The 24,830-nt window shown below is 37.9% G+C and overlaps 1 protein-coding gene across 1 annotated transcript; it reads left to right on the top strand.

Annotated features, from left to right (window-relative positions):
• The first annotated feature begins 1,019 nt into the window (after positions 1–1,019).
• On the top strand, positions 1,020–23,827 carry LOC113898724 (kynurenine--oxoglutarate transaminase 3-like). Its single transcript, XM_027552132.1, has 4 exons — positions 1,020–1,151; positions 3,822–3,938; positions 13,080–13,162; positions 23,283–23,827. Exons 1-4 carry the CDS (start codon positions 1,020–1,022, stop codon positions 23,794–23,796), a joined length of 846 nt encoding a protein of 281 aa, XP_027407933.1. The 3' UTR covers positions 23,797–23,827.
• Positions 23,828–24,830: the final 1,003 nt, after the last annotated feature.

The raw sequence follows: 24,830 nt of genomic DNA, 5'->3' as shown, positions 1-24,830 counted from the left end.
GACTCAGTACTTGAGTGGTTTATTTTACGATTTAAACTTTTTTTAAAAAAACACAAAATCATTGTATTAACAGATTATACAGGCTGCAGTAGGGACCAAAACAGAACAGAATGAATTGCCACTGGGGCTGTTTTTTCAACTGTGAGAACTTGTCTTTGAAAGAGCTGGACAGAAGGAGAGTAAGCAGTCAACATGGGAATCAAAAGGCATGCTGCAGGGAGTGAGGGCCTCAGAGAGAAGACAGAAGAAATGGGAGCATGAACGGTGTCTCGGGACAGCAGAGGCCAGGTCCTCATCTGCACAGCCAGGGACATCCCTTAGCTGAGGTAGCCAGCACCATTGAAAGTCCACGGCCCAAGAGGCGGAAAGGAAGAGCTCTTACATCTGGAGGAGAAAGTGTGCCCCCAGGAGCTCACACTGGAGTCATTATCATCTGTGTGTCTCCTAGCATGACTGTGGATATGGGTTGAAGGGGTGGATGGCTTTCCTGAAGGCGGAGTACCTGCGGGTATAAAGTGACCGGTGAGTTTGCTCTGACTGCAAGCAACACACTTTTTGTGCTTCCTGGAAAATTCCAGACAGACACAAGAAGGAAAGACTGTCATTTGGTAAACTGAGGCTCTTAATCCATTTATCAAATTTAAGGTTAAAAATAACCACACATGAGATACCATTGGTAGGTCTTAAGGGAATTATTGTTGATTTTTAGTTGCTAAGTCGTATCAACTCTTTTTGCAAACCCCATTGACTATAGTCCACCAGGCTCCTCTGTCCGTTGGATTTAATAGGCAAGAATACTAGAATGGGTTGCGATTTCCCTGTCCAGGGGATCTTCCTGGCCCAGAGATTGAACCCACACCTCCTGATTCGCAGGAAAATTCTTTACCACTGAGCCACCAAGGAAGCCCCTTTTTAAAGGGTGACAAATTCTGAGTGCTTTCACACTAAGAACTCTTCAAGAAGAACCATCTTTTCTGAGAGTCACCTGACTCCCTCCAGACCGAGAAACAACCAGCCATATGGTCCTGCCTCTGCAACTGAGAGTTTCTAAAGAAGAGGTGCTACTGTTCGGCTCCACATCACAGTCTCCTAGAATAGGTGGCCGGGAGGAAGGTTCCTTCGTTGGTCCTGTTGACCAGCCAGCAGAGGGAGTAAGAACGACAAAGTTTATACCTTCTGAACAACACTATCAGCTGAATTTTTCACTGTGGTATAACTTTAAACCAATACATAAAAATATTAATTGTGAAAACATCTACTGATTTTCATGTTTATAAGGATAATTCATGTTTATTTGTAAATAACGTTAAAATATAGAAGGTAAAAGACTTAAGGTTTCCAGTTATCCCTCTTTCCAATAAAAAGTGTTGAATCGTTTGGTTTACATCCTTCCAGAAAGTTTTCTAAATAGTTTGAGTCCCCATCCTAGGTAGTTTGGGGAAATCTAGCATTTCCTTCAGCAGTTTCATCAATTCCTGAGAAAGATACTAATATAGTGGTTGTTGATTCCTCTAGCTCTGGATTCTAGGCTAAACTCAATTGCATGTTGCTTTGTTGCCTCCTCTTCATGCCTGCTGATAGCTCCAGCTTTTCTTTTGTTTTCTTTTCTTGGCTTCAAAACTTCAAAACCGGAGTTTCTTCCATGGACTGTGCTTTCCCCAGTGTGTTCAGCAGAGAAAGGGATTGCTTTCTCTTTTTAGCTTCAGTAAAGGATTTCTCAGGAATTCAACAGGTGCTTGTTTCAATGGAAAACTTTAGTGAGTACAATGACTCACCTTTCAGTCCAAAATCCTACCTGACGAAGTCAGTTCCACAGCCTATGTGTCATGATGGCCTGCCTTAATTTTTTTATATACTTTTAAAATTTATTTTTAATTGAAGGATAATTGCTTTATAATATTGTGTTGATTTCTGCAATACATCAACATGAATCAGCCGTAGGTACACATATGTCCCCTCCCTCTTGAACCTCCCTCCCAAGTTTCTCCCCATCCCACCCCTCTAGATTGTCACAGAGCACTGGTTTGAGCTCCCTGAGTCATACAGCAAGTTCTCGCTGACTGTCTTACATATGGTAGTGTGTATATGTTTCCAGATACTGCTTTACAATGTTGTGGTCTCTGCTGTACATCAACGTGGATCAGTCGTAATTATATATATCCCCTCCCTCATGAACCTCCCTCCCTACCGTTCCAACCCTGCCTTCATTTTAAATCCCTTTGAGGTATGCTTTTTGGCTTCTGTAGAGGTATATGTTTGTGGGTACATTTGGCCATGCTTATAGAGATTCATTTAAATCTTTGAGCACTGATAGATCGAAAAACTTGTTTTAAGTTTATAATTTTGAGGATACTTATTGATATTATTGCTCTTATACATATTTATGTTTAAAAATCAAACTTACAGAGGATGAATGGAGTAAGCCTAACACAGAATTAATACATATTTTAGTTTCAAATAACATGCTATTTCTCTAAAGCAGAATTTCAAACATTAAATGAAATGCTTGTTTGTTTATCCTTAGGAAAAGTAATACTCAGACTTATATGTCTTTTTTAAATTTTGCAGGCAATGTTGTTTAATACCTAATTTGACTCAGTTGATGATAAATAAGAGATTTCACAGAAAAAAGTCAATTAACTAGTCCAAGAAATAATAAATCTAAATATTGAAAAGCATACTTTAAACCAATAAATGACAGACTTAAGAGTTGTTTAAAGAAATAGAAATAATAAGACATTTTCTGTTTGCAGCCTTAGATTTTGTTTAAAATAATATTACATGGTGTTGGTTACTACACCGTTTGTCTCCATTTGAAGAAAGCACATGATTGAATGAGCAACTTTTGACGTTTGAAAATCAACACTGTTTACATTTGAGAAAATTCACTGTAGGTTGTTTTTAATGAATTTAAAAAGATTCACAAACACTCATATAAACTTTATGTTCATATTACTTCCCTTCAATTTTATTTTTCCTAAAGTTTAATAACTATAAACCCTCTAATCCATATGTCCAGAGCAGTCACCAATTATCATTATTTTACATTATACTTGAGTTCAAAACATATCCCCAGTTAAAACTGGTTTAAAAACTAGGGCTTCCCTGGCTTCCCTGGTGGTGGGGTGGTAAAGAATCCGCCTGCCAATGCAGGAGACAGATTTAATCCCTGGTCTGAGAAGATCCCACATGCCTCGGAGCAACTAAACCTGTGTGCCACAACCATGAAGCCTGTGCTCTAGCGCCTGAGACCACAACTGTTGAGCCCATGTGCTGCAACTAACAAAGCCTGCATGCTGCAGAGCCCACGTTCCGCAAGAGAAGCCACCACGATGAGAAGCCTGTGCATCGCAACTGGAGAGTAGCCCCCGCTCGCTGCAGCTAGAGCAAAGCCCGTGCAGCAACAAAGACCCAGCACAACCAAGAATAAATAAATAATTGTTTTATTTAAAAATAAGTAAAAAGCTAACAAAAGGTGAAAGAGTTGGTAGGTTCATAATTGGGAAACAAGTTATGAATAAAGAAACTAATTATTGTGAATTTGTGTCCAGAACATACAAAAAAAGAAACACATAAAAATATTTTTAGCCAGTTAATCTATTGGCTTTCTAATACAGAATATGATATTAAATCTTGTACACAACAGAATACATTATGGATATACATGTTTTACCACTTGACTGTGGAATTAAAAAACAAAATGAAGTTGTTCAGTTAGGGATTGAGTTTTATGTTTGTATTTTTATCCTTTACTCTTTACCCCCAAAACCTTTATTGAGTGACCAATGTGTAGTCAGTTGATACATATTTCTCATTTTCAGTTTGGAGATACCAGTCGAGTGAGTATACTTAATGAAGAAGCATTTCCGGCACCAATGTTCCAGGACTCCCAGTTTAGAAGAGCAGACAGAGCTAGGAGTAAGATTTATGGGGCACAAGTATGAGTAGGAGGAAGGGACTATACCCTTTGGATCAAGAAATTAATTCCTTTCTCTTGCATTTCAAAAGATAGCCCAAGAAAAAACATCTTGAGCTTCTCTCAGACTTGTTAGAGGCAGGAGCCCAGAGACCTAAACACGTTCAGATATCTCAGTGAAAAGGCTTGCAGTCTTATTTTGTCTCTGACCTTGTCGTAAGCCTTTTCCCTTTTCAGTTGCAATATTCCATTCCTTAAATAACCTTGCTATCTCTAATTATATGCTATACATAGGTACATATATATTAAATGAACAAGTGAAGAGAACCAACCCAAGTTCATCTTCCTCCTTCAAGTTTAGGGATTCTCTAAAGATCAACTTCTATTGATACCTGAGTCTCTTGTCTTTTCAGTGGTAGTTGACCTTTTGTTGTTGTTCAGTCACCAAGTTGTGTTCAACTCTTTGTGATCCCATGGACTGTAGCATGACAGGCTTCCCTGTCCTGGAATCTTCCCAAGTTCACTTGCATTGGATCAGTGATGCCAACCAACCATCCTCTTCTTCTGCTTTGGATCTTTTCCAGCATCAGGGTCTTTTCTAATGAATCAGCTGTTTGCATCAGGTAGCCAAAGTATTGGGGCTTCTGTTTCAGCATCAGTCCTTCCAAAGATAATCAGGATTGATATACTTTAAGATTGACTGGTTTGATCTCCTTGCTTTCCAAGGGACTCTCAAGAGTCTTCTCCAGCACCACAGTTTGAAAGCATCAGTTCTTGGGCACTCTGCCTTCTTCATGGTCCAACTCTCACATCTCTACATGACTACTGGAAAAACCATAACCTTGACTAGATGGACCTTTGTCAGCAAAGTGACATTTTTCCTGCCGGGAAATAATTGACTTCATAATTTCATTGCTGAAGTCACTCTCCGCAGTGATTTTAGAGCCCAAGAAGAGGAAATCTGTGACTGCTTCCATCTTTTCCCCTTCTATTTGCCATGAAGTGATAGGACCGAATCCTGTGATCTTAGATTTTTAATATTGACTTTTAAGCTGGCTTTTTCACTGTCCTCCTTAACCCTCATCAAGAGGCTCTTTAGTTCCTTTTCACTTTCTGCCATTAGAGTGGTATCACTCTGTTGCCAGTTACTCTAGTTTCTGTAAGTCTTGCATTAGCTCATGTAAGATGAATTCAGTTCATATTTCCCACATGATAATAGCCTGAGAACCAACTGGAATGGTATCTGCAGGCACAGGTGCACTGAAGAGCTTTCTTCCAGGAAAATTACATACACTTAACTTTTATACCAATTTGGTGAAAAGTGCTCTATGTGCTGGAAAGATACGAGCACGCCAGCTTGATCTCAGGGCTGCTGGTAGACAGAGGAATGAAAGGTGTGCTCCTCTACTCTCCCTTTCACCCGCCCCACTCCATGTATGTTTACATGTGTGTTTCTGTTTGCCCCTGTGTGCACTTGAAAACCCTCTCTGAACTCGTAACACTTTAAACTCATTTCAGAAGGGGTGAGTTGGTTTCAATAAAACAACATATGACCATCTCAAATAAAGGAGAATTTGGGGTGTTTTACATGTAATTTTGAATCTTATTAACTGCTCCACTGGAGGTGACAATAACAATAATAGTATCTTCATCATTAGAATACACTGTGGGCAATTGATCCATATATTCTTTTTAAATTTTCTATATTATCATAAAAAAACCTTCAGAACTAAAAATATATTGTATTTTGGTAAGCATACTGTTGATTCCAAGTGATTTTTGATTCTCTGTTGCATCTTTCCACCACACTGACAGCTGAATTAGTCTAACACCAACAAGAATTTCTAGGGTAATTGGCTTGGTTCATTTGCCATGTGAAGATCTGACTTTAATCAGCCAAATAACAGTCTCATGACATATTTAAAACATCCGTATGTCCCAGGCACAGAAATAACCCTCTTCTCCATACTCTAGTCAGGTAAGTATTTCCCAATATTAAGGCAATCTTGCTTAAGTTAAAAATCAATTGTTGTTTGTATTCTTTTTAATACAAAAAATGGACATGCTTTGGTGTACTCTGGCATAACAAAAATCTGTAAGATGAAAGCAAGGAATAAATAAGTCTGATTAGGTCACATTCTTGCTTTTTGAAAATGAGCATTCTTCTCCACTTGAATATTTGATGTCATAAACATGTTTTTTTCTGATGAAGAATAACCAAATATAATCCTTTTGTGGAACTTACATTTAAAAAGCATTTTAATTAAATATGCAGTGAGAAACAAAAAAATTTAAAACTTTTGTATTCAGTTTTCCTATGGAGTTTTCTAAAGTGACTGTGTAGGAATTTGGTTTTTCAAGTTTAGCATTATAAGAAACAGAGTTTACCATGCCTAAGTTTAATAATTAGATGAAATGATGGAGGAAATGCTGAGCCCAAATAAATGGGTGAACTTGTGAAATTTCTACCCCTTTTCTGGTTTCAGAGACCCAAAAAGTGTTAGTTCCAATATAGAAGTCTTGTTAAGTTTTATGTAAATAAAATATATCAAACTTGGGCCAAAACAAACTATTTCTAGGAAAATAGGAAACTCAGGAAATTTCACTAACCAAAAAAAATTTTAATAATTAGAAGCTAGATGAGTGGTGTAGATGTTGAAATGAATAGAAACAAATAGGACGGATAGAAACTTGGCACATTACACCTACAAATCTGGGATACTGGGACTTCCTTCTACTGGGAATTAGTAGAGTAAGCTTTTATCAAGATGATATGGCTGAAGCTCAGGCTAAAATTTCATCTACTCCTTTACTAATTCTAGAAATATTTATTGTCGGAAGGAGTGGGGTGTAACTCAGTGATAGAGTGTGTGCTTAGCACGCGTGAGGCCCCAGGTTCAGTCCCTGCACCTCCACTTGAGGATCTCTAATGGGGACTTCAGCAAGCCAACTAGGAGGAGTTTTTCACTTTTTGATGAAAGTAATGGCTCAGACGGTAAAGAGTTTGCCTGCAATGTGGGAGACTTGGGTTCGATCCCTGGGTTGAGAAGAAATATTTATTAGACATTGACTGTTTGCCAGGAACAGTCCTTGGGTCACAGGACACAGCAGTGAACCAGTCAGAACAATATCCTAGCACTTAATAGAATACATGTTCTAGTTGGAATATAGACAGTTTTTAAAACTGAAGTATAATTGATCATGGGGTCTCAAAGAGTCGGACACGACTGAGCGACTGATCTGATCTGATCTGATCTGATACAACATAGTGATTCAGTATTTATATACATTATAAAATGATCACCACAATAAGTCTAGTTACTGTCACCATAAAAATTTCCTTTTCAATTTTTTTAATAGTTTGAGAAGAGATGTTAACTCTTTCTAAAATGTTTGGTATAGTTCACTTGTGAAGCTGTCTGGTCCTGAAGTTTTGTTTTGGGGGGAGATTTTCAACTTGTTTGCTTTTGTTTTTTACTGTTTAAATCTCATTACTGATAATCAGTCTGTTCATATTTTTTATTACTTTCTGATTTAGTCTCAGGAAATTGTATGTTTCTTGGAATTTATTTCTTCTATGTTTTCCATTTTATTGGCATATAATTGTTCATAATAACCTCCATCATTTTAGCTACTCAGAATATGTAGTTGCTATTTTTAAAAAATAAATTAGTACTATGTTTAACAGTGATAAATGCTAAGGAGAGGGGAAAAGCGAGGAAGGAGCATAGAAAGTGTGCAGGGGTGAGATTTTAGATCGGATGACTGGCAAAGGGATGAGCAAGTGAAAAAGCCTTGACACGAGAGCATTTTTCTTTTTTCATGACCAATACTCTGTATCTGGGAATATGATGGACTAAAAAATATGAACATCTTTATAAGACATCTTCAAATGCTGGAAATGGTATAATATTGGATTTCTATAACTGTGTAACAAATTACTTAATGGCTTACAGCAACAGTAAACATTCATTATCTCTCACAAGTTTTTTAAATCAAGATTTCAGGAGCAGCCGAGCTGGGAACCACTCCCAAAGTGGTTCCCTCACATAGTTGGAAAGCAGATGCTGGTTGTTGGTGGGAGGCCTCAGTTCATCCCCATGGGGGCCTCTCCACAGTGTGCTTGAATGTTCCTACAACGAGACGCCAGTTTGCCCAGGAGCAAGCAATCTATGAGAGAAGCCAAGATGGAAGCTGCATTGTTTCTATGGCTTTTTTTAGAAGGCACACTTGGTTATTTCCACATTATCCTAATGGGCACACGGGTCAACCATGATTCATTGTGGGAGGGAACTACCAAGGACATGAACAGCAGAAAGTAAAGATCCTTGAAGGCTGTCTTGGAAACTAGATAAGCACCACTGCATACACACAGATGTGCACTGAAGAAATAAGGAAAAGCAGGTACAAGGAGCTAAAAACATTTGCACTAAACAGCACTGAGTTAGTAGTTATTCCCAAGGGATTTTCCAGTCTCCATCTTCCTGGATCTGAGACATAATCTTCTAAGCATAGCAGTTATTAATAACTAAGGCTTAGATGCAGGAAGAGGGGAATTTGGAATGAAAACTAACAGTATAACTGTATCCCTGTGAGTGTTACACCCTTAGCAAAGGGAGACTAGAAAAATCTGCCCACCAGGAAAGGAAAACAAGAGTCATCCTAACTGGCCTGAGTTCTGGTGGAAAAATACTGTTTACGAAGAACTTGTAACCACTGTTAGACCCTCACATGGCTTCAGGTTTGGATTTATACTTCTTGGAACCAAGAGTCTCAAACTAAAAAAATTCACAGAACATGGTCTAGAGTTGGTAGCCTTGAGGTGTCTGGCAGAATTAGTTATAAATCCTCTCTGGAGAAAGATGTCTTCAGACCATGATCCCCATGTAATGTATGCTTAATAAATATAAGCATACATTACAAAATTATAAAGCACACAAATAAACCATTATGAGTGAGATTCAAAAAAATATTAAGCTACAGAACAGAACACCCAGGAGTTTGGATTAAAGGATTATGAAATTAAAAGTCTAATATATTTTAATTACAATGAAATATATTAATTAAGCTACAGAACAGAACACCCAGGAGTTTGGATTAAAGGATTATGAAATTAAAAGTCTAATATAAAAAAATAATAAAAAATAAAAGTCTAATATATTTTAATTACAATGAAATATATTAAATAGTAAAATAAAAATAAAATAAACATGTAAATAGATCAATCAGATTTAAAACTAAATGAGGAAAACAACAATCATGAATTACATTAGAATAAATAATATGATACTCAGAACTGTAATCTCATTGGGATCTCCTACTTGTAGCTCATCAGAATAAGGCGATAAATAAATCCTCTCCCCAAAAAGCAACCATAAAGCTGAGGAAAACACCATACAGCCATCTGAATAGGTACAGAAAAAATATCTGGCAAAATCAATACTGTTTAGGATAAAAATATCTCAACAAATTAGAAAAAGAAGGAAACTCTCTCAGCTTAATAAAGGGCATTTGTTGAAAAACCTATAGCTAAGATTGTACTTAATGATGAAAGAGTAAAATATTCCTTCCCTGTCATCAAGAACAAGGCAAAGATAGCCACTGTTTATTACTTCTATTCAACATTGTGTTTGGGGGTTCTAGCAAGAAATAAAAGGCATCCAGTTTGAAAAGAAGTAAAATTTTATTTATTCAGGTGACTTGATCCTGTATTCTGAAAACCCAGAGATTCCATTAGAGCTAATAAACATGTTCAGCAAGATTGGGTAGAAGATCAATATATAAAAATCAATTTTATTTTCCTGAATAGTCATTGGAAGGACTGATACTAAAGCTGAAGCTCCAATACTTCGACCACCTGAAGCAAAGAGCTGACTCATTGGAAAAGACCCTGATACTGGGAAAGATTGAAGGCAAGAGGAGAAGGGGATAACAGAGGATGAGGTGGTTAGGTAGCATCACTGACTCAGTGACCATAAATCTGAGCAAACTCCAGGAGATAGTGGAGGACAGAGGAGCCTGGCGTGATGCAGTCCATGGCGTTGCAAAAAATTGGACACGACTTAGTGACTGAACAACAGCTACCAAAGATCTGAAAATAAAATTAAGAACACAGTATCATTAAATAAAATTAAATACTTAGTAATAAACTTTATAAAAGAATAGCAAACCAAGTAGAATAAAAAAAATATAAAACTTGGCTGCTAAAATTTACAGAAGACATTTTGGTAACATGTAAATGGAGAGGTATTTTATGTTTATGGATTGAAATACTTAATACTAAGATGGCAATTCTCTCCGAATTCTCCCTAGCAGAAAATTTGAAAAAATTGGCAAACTGCTTCTAAAATATATGGAAATGCAAAAGACCAGGATAGCTAGAAGAATTTTGAAAAAGAAAAAGCCAGAGAATTTAGAATTCTCGATTTCAAAAGGTAGTATCAGACTACAGTAATCAGGACCATTAGTATGGGCATAAGAATAGACCTATAGATCAAATGAAACAAAAGTTAAAGTCCTAAACAAAATCTTTACATTTATGGTGAATTGATTTTCAACAAAGGTGTCAAGGCAATTCCATGAGGAGAAAGGATAGGCCTTTCAATAAATACTGTTGGAACAACTGAATATATCTATATGCAAGAAGAGGAATTTAGATCCTTATCTCACATAATATACAAAAATATTCAAATCAATCACAGACCCATATAAAAACTAAAATTCTTAACTTTTGCCTTATGTGTGTTATTTGTTTCGTTTTCTATGTATTTGGCACGTATCTATCATTAAACTCTCAGAAGTCTGAATTTTCTCTCAATACCTCAAACATGACAGGTACCCTGTCAATTTCAGAGTTTTGAAAGTTCTCTTGGGGCCTTTTGTTTTGCACCCATGCACACTAATTCCTTTCCATGACAGAGTCATTATTTCTGCATCTCTCTCCATCCAGCTCTTGCGGAGTGGAGGGGGACTCTCCCTTTATCTCTCCCATATCTGAGACGTTGATTCACGGCTCTTGCTTTATTTCCTCCAGAATGTTTCTGAGAAAGGATGCACAGGAGACAAGTTTTTTGAGATTTTTTTCAGGTCTGGAAATTCTTTATTGGTCACCTCATCCCATCTGATGTTAGGAAAGATTGAAGGCAGGAGGAGAAGTGGATGACAGAAGATGAGACGGTTGGATGGCATTACCAACTCAGTGGACATGGGTTTGAGCAAACTCCAAGAGATGGTGAAGACCATGTGGTCAGAAAGACTCAGACATGACTTAGTGACTGAACAACAAGCAACAGCAACATCTTTAATTGGTCATTTGACTGGGTCTAAATTTTTAGGTTGGAAATAATTTTCTTTAGGAAATTTGATAGGTTTGCTCTAATGACTTCAGGCTGCCATCGAGTTATTGGGACGTTTGACCCAATCCAATTTTCATTTTTTTACACAATTTTTTTTCTCAGGCAATTTTCAGATTGTTTTCATCCCATATTTTAGTGATTTCATGATGATGTTCTTTTGATACAATTTTATTTTCATCCTGAACTCAGTGGACCCATTTCTACAGTTTTGGGAGATTTTCTTGAACTATTTGATAACTTTTCCCTCCTCTATAGTCAAGTTACTCTGCTTTCTTTTTCTGGAAATTTTTTTATTTGGACAGAAGCTTCCTTACTAATTTGGTGTTATTAAAAATAGCTATTTTGCATCTTATTTTTATCTCTCCCTCCCCCCCCCCTTTTTTTTTTACATTATTCTCTATGCCTTCTTTTGAGCTTTTCATTTATGGTATTCTTAATCTCTGAGATTTCCTTTTATTATCTGATTGTTTCTTTCTTATGGCATCCTGCCAGCATTTCACAGACGCTATATTATTTGGCTGTGAAGAAAGCTGAGCGCCAAAGAATTGATGCTTTTGAACTGTGGCATTGGAGAAGACTCTTGAGAGTCCCTTGGACTGCAAGGAGATCCAACCAGTCCATTCTAAAGGAGATCAGTCCTGGGTGTTCTTTGGAAGGAATGATGCTAAAGCTGAAACTCCAGTACTTTGGCCACCTCATGCAAAGAGTTGACTCATTGGAAAAGACTCTGATGCTGGGAAGGATTGGGGGCAGGAGGAGAAGGGGACAACAGAGGGTGAGATGGCTGGATGGCATCACCGACTCGATGGACGTAAGTTTGAGTGAACTCCGGGAGTTGGTGATGGACAGGGAGGCCTGGCGTGCTGCGATTCATGGGGTCGCAAAGAGTTGGACATGACTGAGCAACTGAACTGACTGAACTGATATTATTTCTTACTTCTCTGAGGATGTTAATGATTGACTTTTGTTGTGCTGTGTTTTCTCAGAATAGTTTCCATTTCCTCAAGTTGCATTTTTTTTTTGATGATTTGTATTCTTCCCCACCCCCCAACCCAACTTTCATTTTAAAACAGTAGAGCATTTCCTCAAATACCTTGTTATTTTTTGCAGTTCACTCATACTGAAAGTTAGAGAGTTGAACAGGAAATTCTAGGGTCTAGTGGGACATGTATACTCTTGCGTGACTTGACTTAGCAGTTTTATTGGGAGGCACCCAAAATTAAAATGTTTAGGCTGAGTAGATTCTTCAGTGAATGGTCTTCTAGTCTGGTGAGTCTGTCAGCTCTCAGGGTTCTAGAAGCTGGTGGAGACAAAACTGTAATATGACATTCTTCACTTCACATGTATTTCCCCTCTTTCCTTCCAGGACTCTTGCCTCAGTGCTGCCTAGTCCCTTCTCCTCCTTCCTCAATTCGAATTGCTCTGTTACCCTTTTTGGAGAATAAACCTATTTGGGACTGGAAAAGGCTTCCCGCTGGCTCAGTGAGTAAAGAGGCCACCTGCCAATGCAGGAGACACGGATTTGATTCCTAAGTCAGAAAGATCCCCTGGAGAAGGAAATGGCAACCCACTTTAATATTCTTGCCTGAAAATCCCATGGACAGAGGAGCCTGACAGACTGCAGTCCACAGGCTTGCAGAGAGTTGGACAGCTGAGCAAACTGAGCACACATGCACAGATGAGGGTCATTAACCCAATAAGGAGACCAGAGGGGATTTGGTTGCCTATGTGAAGCATGTAACTACTTCCTAAATTTTTGAAATCTTCTATTTTCGCTGCCCTCTCCTTCCCATCACCTTCACTTGCAGGGTTATCTGGAATTCACAGTGCATGGTCATTTGGAGATGCTGGGCTTGAGGTCACTTTGCTCCTGGACTTTCTCTGTTGCAAGGTTAGGGTTTTGTTCTCTCAGATTTGCTAAGTTGGTCACCACTGATCCGTATGCTTTATGGTTTCCAAAACTTTGCTGCTGTTTCCTGCCCTAACATTCTCGCTTACTTTGTTGGTGTAGGACTTTGAAAAACCATGTTAGTCCGGGAGGAAATCAAATGTGTGGTTAACCATCTTTACTTAGAAGTGTGTTATATTATCGGAGAAGGCAATGGCACCCAACTCCAGTACTCTTACCTGGAAAATCCCATGGATGGAGGAGCCTGGAAGGCTGCAGTCCGTAGGGTCGCTGAGGGTCAGACACAACTAAACGACTTCACTTTCACTTTTCACTTTCCTGCATTGGAGAAGGAAATGGCAACCCACTCCAGTGTTCTTGCCTGGAGAATCCCAGGGACGGCGGAGCCTGATGGGCTGCAGTCTATGGGGTCGCACAGAGTCGGACACGACTGAAGCGACTTAGCAGCAACAGCAGCAGTGTTATATTATTCTTTATGTCTTTTTGTGCCAAAAGTTTTCATAATTTAAATTAATTAATTAGAAAGATTTTGTGCTCTGAAACAGGTACATTCAGAACAAAGCTGGTGATTGATTATAGGTAAGGAGATTTATCGCAAGAAGGTCAGGTGCCATACTGTTAGCATAACCCTATGGAACCAACTTTCTCTACCACACAGAGAAATTACATTTCTATTGACCTCAAAGGAAATTGCAATTCCTTTCTTGATAAATGTAAATTAAAAAAAATACTTCTGGCTTGTTTCTTGCTACATATTTTAATCCTCCTGGTCTTTTTTGGTTTATATTTATTTTTGTTTGTTTGGCTGGGGTTTTTTCAGTATAGATTTGATTAGCGATTTAGTAAACTGGGAATTAAAGAGCAATAAAAAATAATCCCAAAATTCATATTTAAAATTTTCAGAATTAATGACTAGTTCAAAATGATTTCCTAGGTCCCCAGATTGGTATTTTAACTTTCCTACAAATGAATAGCTGTCTCAGAACACTTTCAGAACTAGGTCAGAGGGCAACATGACGCTACTCATAGAAAGCAAGTGCTTGGCAAGTGATGTCAAAAGCCTCAGGGGGAGTCTGCAAGTCTGAGAGGGTCTTTATTCATCCCAGTCAAACTCAAGGGTCCCAAGAAGTCACCACTCAAGAGACAAGGGAATGAAAGATCTGCCTCTGATTTCTGTGTGCTCCTTGATCTTCAAGAGGAACTGCCTGTAACATCATTTGCAGGCTCATATACCAGGGTTGGTGAAGATTTGCACTTAGGGTCAAAACTGCTTGTTTGGTTAGTCTGCTGGAAAATGATGTCAAACCCAGCCCATATCTCAAGGTTGGGTGGGGCCCCTTCGTACCCGCTCTTTCCCTTTGCCTTTGATGTGATTGCCCTGGAGCTGTTCACCTCTGTATTTACTGTTAAGGCTAGACCACTTCTCTTGTAACCTTGTTATTGGAGTCAGCCGAGGTCAACAGGACTCTGTGCATGCTTTTAATTATAGATTTTAAAATGTTTTCTTCTACTTTCCTGTATTTCACTTTTAGTCATTTTTGCTATACTTTTCTCTCTTTCCCCTCTGCTGCTCCAGTGTCATCTAATTTCAGAAAGAATCCTGCCTTACGTTGATGACCAGGGGAATGGAAACACTAAAACTTCTGGAATGTTTGTTTACAAATGTGAATTAAATAGACAAGAAAGAATCAATTTCAGTTTCTTGAAATAGATTATATTTGTTGGGCAAGGTTGGTGCAATGTGGAAGGTAAAAAAACTGGGTGGCTTGACTAACTTTCCACAGTTTTGTTCTAGAGAAATAATTTCTAAGTGAGGAACAGTTTTGTTTTTAGGCTTATTTATTTAACATGTGCTTTAAAAGTACCTCCTAGTGCCAGGTTTTAAGGAATTCATGAGTTCATTTGATCCTAAAAATCCTATGAAATAACTATTAATTTTATCTACAATTTTTAAGGGATTAAAAAATGAGGCACCGAGAAGTTAACTAAGTTCCTGAAGGCTGCACAGCTGGCAAGTGGCAAGGTTGAAGTTCAGCTCTAGGTGGTTCTCTGCTCCAAAGTCCATGCTCTTCTATTTCTAAAATTTTGAACTAATATCTTGTTACCTTTAGGTGTGTTCTGCTTGTAGAAATTACACAAGGAAGGGAGAGGGAGGGAGGGAGACAAAGGTGGGGAGAAGGAGGAGGAAAGGAGAGAAACAGAATCATAAGTGACTGTGATTGTTTTCATCACTATCATCACAAGCTGGGTTTATTTAATTCAATACCATACATTAAAAGTATATGCCATTTGAAAATGCTTCCAATGTAATCTTCTCTATGCTGCAATGCCAAGTGCAGCTGTACTTGAAAACACCAAAATAGTGCATTACAATATGAACCTGAACCTATTTAAATCAGACATTTCAATTTGATAAATAGACTATGATTGTGAGGGAGTTAAAGAGATTATTTCATCATATTTTTCAGGATATTCAGAAGATTCTCAATAATGGGCTAAGGAAAATATGGGCTTCAAAAGAAAGATTTCAATTTCTACTGTGGTGCTAAAAATTGTGTTTTGTTTTCAAATGTAGACTCAGCAACTGAGTTTTAACTTTTGCAGAAATGGATAAGGTAGATATTAGGAAGGACTGATGCTGATGCTGAAGCGCCAATCTTTTGGCCACCTGATGCAAAGAGCCTACTCATTGGAAAAGACCCTCAGCTGGGAAAGATTGAGGGCAGGAGGAGAAGGGGACAACAGAGGATAAGATGGTTGGATGGCATCACTGACTCAACAGACATGAATTTGAGCAAATTCCAGGGGATGGTAAAGGACAGTGAAGCTGGCGTGCTGCAGTCCATGGGGTTGCAAAGACTTGGACACAACTTAGCATCTGAACAAGATATTAGAAAGAAGTATGTTTTCTGGGCAAATACAGCTATTCCCTTACATATAGATGTTCTTAAACATGTGGATAAAAATACCACATGTTAATGCATATATATGGCATCTGGGAAAACGGTACTGATGAACCCGTTAGCAGGGAAGGAATGGAGATGCAGACACAGAGAACAGACTTGTGGACACAGTAGGGGAGGGAGAGGGTGGGACGAATTGAGAAAGTAGCATTGACATATATACTCTACCATGTATAAAGTACATAGCCAGTGGGAAGCTATTACCTAACACAGGGAGCCTGGCCTGGTGCTCTGTGATGACCTAGAGGGTAGGATGGAGAGTGGGAAGGAGGCTCAAGAGGGAGGGTATATAGTTATGACTGATTTGTGCTGTTGTATGGCAGAAACCAACACAACATTGTAAAGCCATTATCCTCGAATCAAAAAAAAAATTTTAAGTTAAAAAAAATGTGGTATGAAATATATGGTGAAATTGGAGATGTATTTAATCAAGTTTGTTTGTGGGTGTGCATGTGTGTTGCCAACGCAGTAGTCTAGAGGGTGATGTCAGGACATAGAGGAAGTAAGACTTTGGAAGTGAGGTGAAACAGGGGGACCCAAAGAGTGACTGTATGTCAAGTAATTTGAGTAAATATAAGACCAGAGGAGATAAAAATATTTACACAGTTAATGATTAAAAATGTCATACCTAAACATTCATTCGGTTGATTGAATTTGCTTCCTAGTAAGTTAATTTGATAAGTTTAAACAGCTCTACTTTGGGGTAATCACATAAAGACATGCACTGGCATTTCATTCTCACTCTCCTCTAATCTTGCTCAGAATGGCACATCTCCGTTTGTTTCTTTAGATGCATTGTTTCTTTATGGTGGTTTACTTTGTGTCTTGGCTCCACTAAGAGTCTCTTGATGCAGTTCTCTCTTATGTAAATACTCTTCCCCAAAATTTTTGCTTTGTTTTAGTTGCTCTTCATGTTCTGATAATTCTTACCACATGGAGCAAAACATTTCAGCACAATTTATTCAGGAGAGTGGAGGTCCTTATTTTGTTCTTCCTTTTGATGGAACTCAAAATAAGAAAGTGACAATATTTCACAAATGGTTTTATACTAAAGAAAAATGTGTCCTTTATCCACCTCAAAAACTTGTCTGGTTTTTGACTACCTATAATTTGATTCTTCTTCTAATGCTTCCTGATCTAATCACTAAAATGCAAGCTCCATGAAGGGATAGAAATTTTTTAATAAGTTTTGTTCAGCAGTATCTCCAACATCTAGAAGTACAGGCACACAATAGGTTCTCAAAAGTATAATGAATAAAACAGCATCCTGGGATGCAGTTTAAATGAAAATTTCACAAATTTCAAATAAAAAATAAAGGGATTAATCCCCTAAGGAATTGAGAAAATATTTGTTTATAGGGTTGTGTAATCATGATGATTTCTTAGGAAGGTTTTGCTCTACTATACATGTGATGGGGAACACATGTATACCTGTGGCAGATTCATTTTGATATATGGCAAAACCAATACAATATTGTAAAGTTAAATAAAATAAAATTAAAAAACAAAAAGAAAATCTTTTCATCCTCTCATGAACATCCACTGCTCTGATAATTTTTATAATTTGATTTGTTTATTTTGGCTGTGCTGGGTCTTTGTGCTTCAGGGGCTACTCTCCAGTTGCAGTGTGAGGGTTTCTCATTGCAGTGGCTTCTCTTGTTGCAGAGCATGGACTCCAGGGTGCGGGAGCTTCAGTAGCAGCACATGAGTTCGGTAGTTGCAGCTCCTTTGTTCTAGAGCACAATAGTTGTGCTCAATAGTTGTGGCACACAAACTTATTGCTCCTTGACATGTGGGATCTTTCTGGATCAGGGCTTGGACTCATGTCTCCTGCAACAGCAAGGGAATTCTTTACCACTGAGCCACCAGGGAAGACCTGATAATTTTTAATCATTGGTAAAAATCCAGAAGCTTATAAATTCTGGTGGCTATTCACAAAAGACTGACTAAAAAAAAATAATCTCCATTAGAGAATGTGTACTGTGAACATTTCTTTCTATTATATATTTGAAAATTGGGAAATGTCAGTTTTCATTCCAATCCCAAAGGAAGGCAATGCCAAAGAATGTTCAAACTACTGTACAATTGTGCTCATTTCACTTGCTAGTAAGGTAATACTCAAAATCCTTCAAGTTAGGCTTCAATAGTATGTGAACTTCCAGTATGAAATAGTATGAAAACTTCCAGATGTACAAGCTGGATTCAGAAAACAGAGGAATCAGAGATCAAGTTACCAACATTCTTTAAATCAGGGAGAAAGCAAGGAAATTTTAGAAAAACATCTACTTCTGCTTCATTGGCTACTCAGAAGCCTCTGACTTCTGTGTGGATCACAGCAAACTGTAGAAAATTCTTAGAGTTGGGAATACCAGACCACCTTATGTTCCCCTGTATGCACATCAAGAAGCAACATTTAGAACTGAACACGGAACAACAGACTGGTTCAAAATTAACATTGGAGTACATTAAGGCTGTATATTTTCACCCTGCTTATTTAACTTTTATGCAGAGAACATCATGTGAAATTCCAGGCAAGATGAATCACAAGCTGGAATCAAGATTGTCAGAAGAAATATCATCAATCTCAGATATGTAGATGACACCACCCTTGTGGCAGAAAGTGAAGAGGAACTAAAGAGCCTCCTGATGAAGTTGAAAGGGGAGAGTGAAAAATCTGGCTTAAAACTTAACATTCAAAAACCTAAGATCATGGCATCCAGTCCCATCACTTCATGGCAAATAGATGGGGAAAAATTGGAAACAGTGGCAGATTTTATTTTCCTGGGCTCTAAAATCACTGTGGATGTTAACTGCAGCCATGAAATTAAAAGATGCTTGCTCCTTGGAAGAAAAGCTATGGCAAACCTAGACAGCACATTACAAAGCCAGAGACATTACTTTGCCAACAAAGGCTCATCTAGTCAAAGCTATGATTTTTCCAATAATCAAGTATAGATGCCAGGGTCAGATCATAAAGAAGGCTGAGTACTGAAGAACTGATGCTTTCAAATTGTGGTACTGGAGAAGATTCTTGAGAGTCCCTTGGACATTAAGGAGATCAAACCAGTCAATCCTAAAGGAAATCCACCCTGAATATTCACTGGAAAGACTGATGCTGAAGCTCCAAGACTTTGGCTACATGATAAGAAGAGTCGACTCATTGAAAAAGACCCTGATACTGGGAAAGATTGAGGGCAGGAGGAGTAGGGGGTGACAGAGAATGCAATGGTTGGATGGCATCACTGACTCAATGAACATGAGTTTGAGCAAACTCTGGGAGATAGTGAAAGACAGGGAAGCCTGGAGTGCTGCAATTCATGGGGTCTCAAAGAGTCAGATACAACTTAGCAGCTGAACGACAAATATTTGAGTAGACTTTCCTAATTTTTCTGGTGAACAATTTTTATTTTATTATTATTTTTTAAATTTATTTTTAATTGGAGAATAATTGCTTTACAATATTGTGTTGGCTTCTACCATACAACAACATGAATCAGCCATAAGTATACATATGCACCCTCCCTCTTGAACCTCTCCCCACCCCCACCCAACCCCACCCCTCTAGATTGTCACAGAGTACCACGTTGAGCTCCCTATTCTACACAGCACCTTCCCGTTAGCTATCTATCAGTAATTTACATATAGTAATGTATATGTCTCATTGCTACTCTCCTGATTTGTCCTATCTTCTCCTTCGCCAACTGTGTCCAAATCTGTTCTCTGTCTGCACCTCTATTCCTGCCCTGCAAATAGGTTCCTCAGTACCATTTTTCTAGATTCCATACCTATGCATTGAAATATGACGTTTGTTTTTCTCTTTCTGACTTATTTCACTCTGTATATCAGGCTCAAGGTTCATCTACCTCACTAGAACTGACTCAAATGGAATTTCTTGATTTTATAATAAAATGTTCCTTCTATAAAAATCACAATTTTGTTAAGCTTTCTGACTTTAGAGTTCTGGTGCTCCTCAACCTAACATTTTTTTCTATCAATGGAAATCTTTCTTCTAACCAAAACTTCATAGAGGACTCCTCACAAATTGGACATCACATCTTATATATATCTTGAATTTTATTTTAATCTTAACTTTCCTTTTCAGACTGGATGTTTAGATAAGATCTACTGCTACAGTCATGTCTGCACCAACTCATCTTCTCTCTCATTAAGATTTATGTTAATTGGGCAGAGCTATCTTGGATCACCTGTTGGGACATCCCAAGCTTCTGCTGTCCTGGTTTAGAAGCTCTATTGTGACATACCACCAACTAGCCAAGTCAGAGCAATGGCTATCATGGATGGAGAGTTACCTTAAAATTGGTGACTAACCAGAGGTGGTGATCATGTGGACTGAGGCCATGGAATTATGTTGGCAGGACTTTGGTATTCCCCTCGTCAGCCTTGTCCCTTTTTTTTTTTTTTTTTGGCTGCACCATGTGACATGTAGGATCTTAGTTCTCTGACCAGGGATTGAACCTACGCCCCCTGCATTGGAAGCATGGAGTCTTAACCACTGAACCTTCAGGAAAGTCACACTCTTGTCCTTTTTATTTTTACACATTGCTCACTCTTCTGACTCATTCAGTGGGATTCAATCTGTTGCTTTTTCTAATCTTTCTTCTTGCATTTTCAGCCATCAAAGAAACATACAGAATTCACACTACCTTAGACAAATACTTTTCAGGTAATTATTTCATATAAAAGGAATCACTTACTTTTCTAGATTAATTAAGAATTAAGAGTCAGTTTAATTCAGAATTTAATCTTAATTCTGAATTAAGATTTGCCAATTCTTAATTCAGAATTGATGATAACTATGCCTTAAGAAATAGCTACCATATAGTTTATCAGTGTGCCTAACTTTACCCCCTCAAATAATAAACATTTTATCACATGGTGTTTGCTCTTGTTTACAGAGAATCAAATAATTAAAATTAATGTTCTTTACTTGGGTGTACTTATGACTTCCTTTTATATATTGATACAGGAATTTCTTCAAGACTGAATTGAAACATCACAGTTAAAGTGGAAGGGACTTAGTGGCCCTAGTGGCACAGTGGATAAGAATCCACCTGCCAATGCAGGGGTCACAGGTTCCATCCCTGATTCCTGAGTCGGACATTTCTGAAGTGACTTAGCATGCATGCAAGACATGTAATAGTTTGTGGTAATTAATAAATATTTAGTATTATAAGAAATTTCTTCCTTTACAGTTGAGAGGAGATCCTGTTGTCTTTGATTTTATATAAATTGGAAAGTATTTTTCACCCTCCCTTTCCTCCAGATAGGGAGGAAACAGCAATGTTACTGTAATGATTAAATGTGATAATTCATGTAACATTCCTGCAGCACTTAATAAATGTATTGTTACTATTGTGACAATCATTATCATTATGATTTTACTGCGAAGGCTAACAATACCTAACTCTATCCATATCCTCATCTTAACAGTTACTCTTTATTCTTTTGGTGTCTCAAGATCACTGTTGGAATTAGTTTTATGAAATATTAACTTCCATAAACTCACTGGAAGGCAAAGAGAAGAAATGAAGAGGTCATTGTGAGTACACTGAAATTTCCCTAAAGTATAGGGCTCCTTCTGCTCCTGTGTTCTTCTTATTATTAATGGTTTTACTCCTAAAGCTAATTTTGTAACGGCCTGGGGTTTTGAAAGACTCTGGGCAAATTCTGCTAAGTGAGGTGGCAGCAATTATTTGGTCAAGTATAGCAGTGACAGTCAACTTGATTATGTGTTTTAAAATTTACAGTCTTTTGCTTAATTACCTAAAGAAAAAAAAAGATGATTTTGGAATACCAAATTGTGTTTATGTAAAGCTAAGTTAATTAATCTTTAATTTCTAAGTGAATTAATCATTAATTTCTTTAACTTCTAATTTGGATCTTTAAATGTGAAAAGTTCCAAGGACTTAAGACTAGAGTGTAGATTTAAAAATGAAAAGAAATAAAATCTTGTAGCATGGGAAAGAAACATGCACATTTTTCCTTTTTTATTTAAGTATTGACTAGAGAAGGCCTTTCCAGGGGATGCAGTGGTAAAGAATCCACCTGATGATGCAGGAAACACAAGACACAGGTTGGATCCCTGTGTTGGGAAGATCTCCTGGAAAAGACAATGGAAACCCACTCGAGTATTCTTGCCTGGAGAATCCCATGGACAGAGGAGCCTGATGGGCTACATACAGTCTATGGGGTCACAAAGAATCAGGCAGGCAAAACTGAGTGACTAACAATTTCACTTTACAATACGATAGGCTAAGTGCTGATGTAAATCAGTTTCTCCCCTACCATATTATGGATACACATCATGGTTACGAATGAAGGTAAATTCTAAAAGATGGTCATTAGTGATAAAAATGAGTAATTTTTGTATACTTTTATATATTTATTTATTTAAGTTTCTGATTGCTCTGGGTCCTTGTTGCTATGCGGGCTTTTCTTTAGCTGTGGTGAGTGGGGGGCTACTCTTCACTGCAGCATGCAGGCTTCTCACTGTGGTGGCTTCTCTTGTGGAGCATTGGGCTCTATGGCTCACAGGCTTCAGTAGTTGCGGCCCATGGGCTCAGTACTTGTGGGTCCCTGGCTCTCGAGCACAGCCTCGGTAGTTGTGGCTCATGGGTTTAGTTGCTTCGTGGCATGTGAGATTTTCCCAGACCAGGGAATGGAACCCATGTATCCTGCATTGGCAGGCACATTCTCTACTACTGAGCCATCAGGGAAGCCCCAAGTATGCTTATTTTTTTCTTCTGAGAATATTTTATTACTTTTCTAGTTGAAACAGTTTTATTTCAGAGAACAATTTATAGATAATACCAAAATGCAGGTTTTGCAAAGAGAAAGTAGTTTGCTTGTTGTTATCTTCATATGGAAGAGCCTAAAAGTGATCTTTCAATCCCAACTGGCACTTACTTTCAAAGTAACGTCAAGAACTTAGTGAAACCCATTTTAGTTCTTTAATGAAAGTAAAGGCACTATGGCCTCACCTTCACCCACATGACTGTCATCATTGGTATCATCCATTATTAAGATAAGGAATATAATACTGGGCCAATAGCAGATCATGGCATCTTGCTCATGTGAAAAATAACAGCCCATCTGAAAGTTATGTGATAATGACATAGTGGCTTTAAGCTTGGCTGGTCCATTGGTCCTAAACATTTGATAAAACATTTACAGACAGTTCAGCAAAACACCGTTTATACTTGTGCAACCCCTTTACAGGAAGCCTTGGCTCAAGCTTTCTGGATTGACATCAAGCGCATGGATGACCCAGAATGTTACTTCAATTCTTTGCCAAAAGAGTTAGAAGTAAAAAGAGATCGGATGGTACATTTACTTGAAAGTGTTGGCCTAAAACCCATAGTTCCTGATGGGGGATACTTCATCATTGCTGACGTGTCTTTGCTAGATGTAGACCTCTTCGATATGAAGGACAGCAATGAAACTTATGACTATAAATTCGTTAAATGGATGATTAAAAATAAGAAACTGTCAGCCATCCCAGTTTCAGCATTCTGTAATGCAGAAACCAAATTACAGTTTGAGAAATTTGTGCGATTTTGCTTCATTAAAAAAGACAGTACACTGGATGCTGCTGAAGAAATCATCAAGGCATGGAGTAGACAGAACTCTTGATACACACAGAGTGTGTTGTTTCTATTAAACAATCTAATATATAAAAAAAAAGTTATTTTTTTGTTGTTGAATATGAAGTGACAGCTAGGGAAAGTATATAATTAAAAAAAAAGAAAAAGAAAGAAACCAAAGTTCTATTTTTGGCTTGTCTACCACTGACTCACAGTGTTAACTTGAACCAGTGACCAGCTTTTGTGCATTAACTAAGGCTATCCACACAAGAGGCTTAGTGAATAGACAAAAATGAGAAAATGCTTCAGCTTCCCTATTTGACTGCTGGAGAACTGCTGAGATCACTTATATAAATATTTTTCTTTGAGCTCCCTAGAAGACAGGAACTTTATAAATATTTAGTCTTATTGTTGCACCTTAGGCACAAGTAGACAGGAAAATTATGATACTCCCATATTTAACTATGAAATAACCTCGTTCAGACAATCCTGGTTCATACCAAGGACTCTGCACTGGCTTGTCAGGGTCTCTTGAGTTTTCATTTTTCCATCCTCCTCCTCCCCCTGGCAGTTGACAAATGTGGAAATATAAATAAACCTTCCACAGCAGCAAGGGTTCCAAGGTAAGGAAGCCCAGCATGCATTCAGTCGCACTGGCTGATGGCATGCTGTGTATCAGAATGGGTGAGGATTCAAAATAAACATCACATTTAAAATTCCTGATTGAAAAGTGTGAGAAAATGACTCATTTTTAAGAATGAGTAATTTGGTTGAATGTACTGAACTAAAGTCAGACCTCACTGAATTTCCAGTTTTATCTCTTTTCTGTTTCTTTTTTAGATACATGTGTAGAGAAGAAACCTAAAAAAATGTGACTGGAACTGGCAGGCTTAGAGTCATTCTTTATTTCAAGTGGAGTTTTTCAAAAGTAATTCACCTGTTTCTTTGCAAATTCCTATTCAACAGGCTCTTCCTTCAAGGTTTTAATGGCTCTAGGTTCTGGAATGATGTTCTTGGAATGCATACAAGGGTTATTTTTGGATGGTGGAATTTCAGGTGATATTTTTAAATTGACTTTATTAC

This window comes from Bos indicus x Bos taurus, chromosome 9 (assembly GCF_003369695.1).
Source record: "Bos indicus x Bos taurus breed Angus x Brahman F1 hybrid chromosome 9, Bos_hybrid_MaternalHap_v2.0, whole genome shotgun sequence".
Classification (NCBI taxonomy): Eukaryota; Metazoa; Chordata; class Mammalia; order Artiodactyla; family Bovidae; genus Bos; species Bos indicus x Bos taurus.
Note: the sequence above shows the minus strand (reverse complement) of the source record. Positions and strands in the feature narration are given on the sequence as shown.

Excerpts from the sequence above, each read along its gene's own strand:
- LOC113898724 (XM_027552132.1), top strand. The coding sequence starts at position 1,020 with ATGGTCCTGCCTCTGCAACTGAGAGTTTCTAAAGAAGAGGTGCTACTG. Across the intron at positions 1,152-3,821 it reads TTGACCAGCCAGCAGAGGGA|TTTGGAGATACCAGTCGAGT; the intron begins GTAAGAACGACA and ends TCTCATTTTCAG. Across the intron at positions 3,939-13,079 it reads GTAAGATTTATGGGGCACAA|GGTTATCTGGAATTCACAGT; the intron begins GTATGAGTAGGA and ends CTTCACTTGCAG.